General features: G+C 36.0%; 1 protein-coding gene across 1 annotated transcript in view; it reads left to right on the top strand.

Annotated features, from left to right (window-relative positions):
* Positions 1-2116, top strand: part of LOC122247047 (uncharacterized) — a 19620-nt gene extending 17504 nt beyond the window's left edge. Inside the window, exon 14 of the mRNA XM_086535393.1 lies at positions 623-2116. Coding sequence (XP_086391519.1) covers positions 623-991 — 369 coding nt within the window. The 3' untranslated portion in view covers positions 992-2116. The remainder of the gene's footprint in view (positions 1-622) is intronic.
* Positions 2117-3107: the final 991 nt, after the last annotated feature.

Genomic DNA, 3107 nt, shown 5'->3' with positions numbered 1-3107 from the left:
ATATATACATATATATATATACATATACATATTTATATATATATATACATATATTCATATATATATATATATATATATATATATATATATATATATATACATATATATATTTATGAATATGAATATATATATATATATATATATTATATATATATATATATATATATATATATATATATATATATATATATATTTATGACTATATGTATATATATATATATATATATATATATATATATATATATATATTTATGAATATATGTATATATATATATATATATATATATATATATATATATATATATATATATGAATATATGTATATATATATATACATATATACATATATACATATATACATATATACATATATACATACACACATACATACATACATACATACATATATATATATATATATATATATATATATATATATATATATATATATATATATATATATATGTCTGTGTGCGTGTGTGCGTGTATGCACATGTGTGTGCATGCATGTGCGTAATTGCGACTGTTGGTTTATACGTGCTTTCATTTTATTTATTTATTTATATTTATGTATATACATATGTATATACATATCAATGTAATATATATGAAACCGTCTCAGGAGCTGGAGGCGGTGAGCGCTGGCCAGCCCTCGACCTCAGAGGCGTCTCTGCCACTCAGTCTTCTTGCGAGGAGGAGCAGGGGTCGGGAACCAGTGCGCAGCGACGAGCCTCCCCAAGCAGCAGGCAGGGACGAGCCTCCCCAAGCAGCAGGCAGGGTCGAGCCTCCCCAAGCAGCAGGCAGGGACGAGCCTCCCCAAGCAGCAGGCAGGGTCGAGCCTCCCCAAGCAGCAGGCAGGGTCGAGCCTCCCCAAGCAGCAAGCAGGGTCGGGCCTCCCCAAGCAGCAGGCAGGGACGAGCCTCCCCAAGCAGCAGGCAGGGACAATCTTAAACTAGCAGCCGCCAAGGACCATTCTTCAGGTGCGGCCTAGGGGCGTGACCCTTGCCGTGTTAGCTCGCCCTCGGAAGGGAGCGACCAGTGAGTTCTAAAGACTCTTCGGCAGAAATTGTGTTTGTCTTTTGGAGAGGAAGAGACAATGGAGAAGGAAATAGTGTAGTTTTCTTTCAACTTAATCTGTTTTGTTTTCCCTCAAGAAGATAAAACATAAGCAAATGTATATTTTCATATGTTTCCTGTCTATCCCTTCATATCCCTATAGATCAGGGGTTCCCAAACTGGGGTACATGTACCCCCAGGGGTACATTTGCACGTTTCAGGGGGTACATTTGGTCTGAAGGAAACAATTACTTGCACAATACATGGTGTTGTAATCTGCACTCAGATTGCACTTTTCTCATTTTAATTTTAGTGTTAGGGGTACATGGGAACCTTGTACATTTGGTCTGAAGGAAACAATTACTTGCACAATACATGGTGTTGTAATCTGCACTCAGATTGCACTTTTCTCATTTAATTTTTAGTGTTAGGGGTACATGGGAACCTATAAAAAGCCTAAGGGGTACTGAGGAACAAAAAGTTTGGGAACCCCTGCTATAGATACATGATCATATATGAGCATATCTATAAGTATTAGTATAACCTTTTCTTGAATGATACTAGCAATGCATGCCATCCCCTTACCTTATGTTACTCTTCTAAAGCAGAAAGACCTCTTGTTCCTTTACCAAAAGAATAAGCTTTATGTTTACTACATGTTTATTATTAATTTCATTCCCAACGGGACAAAGAGATTTGCTCATTTGAGCTTCGTGTTAATGTTCAAGTATTTCCTCTACAAGTGAGAGTCCAAGGCCATGTACCTGAGAACCCCCTTTGCACTGAGTACTCGCATATACTTATTAGATGATATTGAATCATTTGCACTTAATACTCAATAGATAATACCTATACCTATTTTGCCTCACAGCCTCTTTGGGGAGACCGGGAACGTGTAGACTGCCCATGAACATGTGTTTGATTTTTTCCGAACCTATTTTGTCCTGTGGCGTAATAGGTTCCGTAACGGAATCAGTTCTGAATGAAAGGAAAGGAAATCTCTCTTGCGTGTTTCAAGACTCTCGATATCTTGTTTTTCATATCAATAAAATTGGGTGAATATGTTCTGTTTTCTTGGCTTTTTCCTATTTGCCACTTCTTTATTCCTACTTTTCTTACAACTTTTATTTATTTATTTATTTTTTAGATAATTATCATTCATTTGGTTTAATCCACTGTTTAGAGTGGATCATCAATTGATAAGTCATTTGCAACATTAAACAATTATGATTAAATTAAATCAAATTAATTAAGATAAAAAAAAAGGAATGAATTTATATTTTTACTTCAGTTACTGGTCTGTTGTATTAAGACATCTACTTACCTGTCTATCTGTCTCCCTATCTTTCTGTCTTTCTAACTATCTTTCTATCTCTCTTCTCTATATCTCTACCTTCCTATCTATCTTTCTTCCTCTACATCTATCTTCATATCTCTCTATCTTATCCCTCTTTCTTCCTATCTCTCTATCTCTCTATCTGTTTTATCTGACTCTCTTCTTATTCCTCACTATTCCTATCACTTCTTTCGAACTATCTTTCTCTATACCTCTCTATATTTACACATAGCATATAACTACTTCCTCTTCCTTCTCTTTCCCTTCTCCCCTTCCTCCTACATTATCCCTTCTCCACTTCCTCCTCCCCCCTTATTTTCCTCTTTCTCCTACTTTTTCCCTTCCCCCCTTCCTCTTCCTCCGTATTCATTCCTCCACCTCCTCTTTCTCTTCTCCACCCCCTCCCTCTTATCTTCCTCCTCCTCCTCCTTCCCATCTGTAAGGCACTGATACTGATATTATGTGACCCAAGACATTGATCATGTATGTCTACTTAATTCAATGCAATATCGATGGCAGTGTGTTTTGACCTGACGCTTCCTGTCTCCTGTGTTCGTTTCCGCCTCAGAACACTAGTTTTTTCTAGGCAGCTGTTTTTGTTAACGGAAGGCCCGAGGCGTAGAATTTTTTTTTTTTTTTTTTTTGTTTTTTTTTTTTTTTTTTTTTTAGAAAAGTGACTAATGGTACTTAAGGACATGTAAGGATCACAGAGAGA

The sequence above is a fragment of the Penaeus japonicus genome, unplaced genomic scaffold (genome assembly GCF_977035675.1).
Source record: "Penaeus japonicus unplaced genomic scaffold, GWHDUDI00000001_assembly GWHDUDI00000303, whole genome shotgun sequence".
Taxonomy (NCBI): Eukaryota; Metazoa; Arthropoda; class Malacostraca; order Decapoda; family Penaeidae; genus Penaeus; species Penaeus japonicus.
This window is presented reverse-complemented; position numbering and strand designations above follow the sequence as displayed.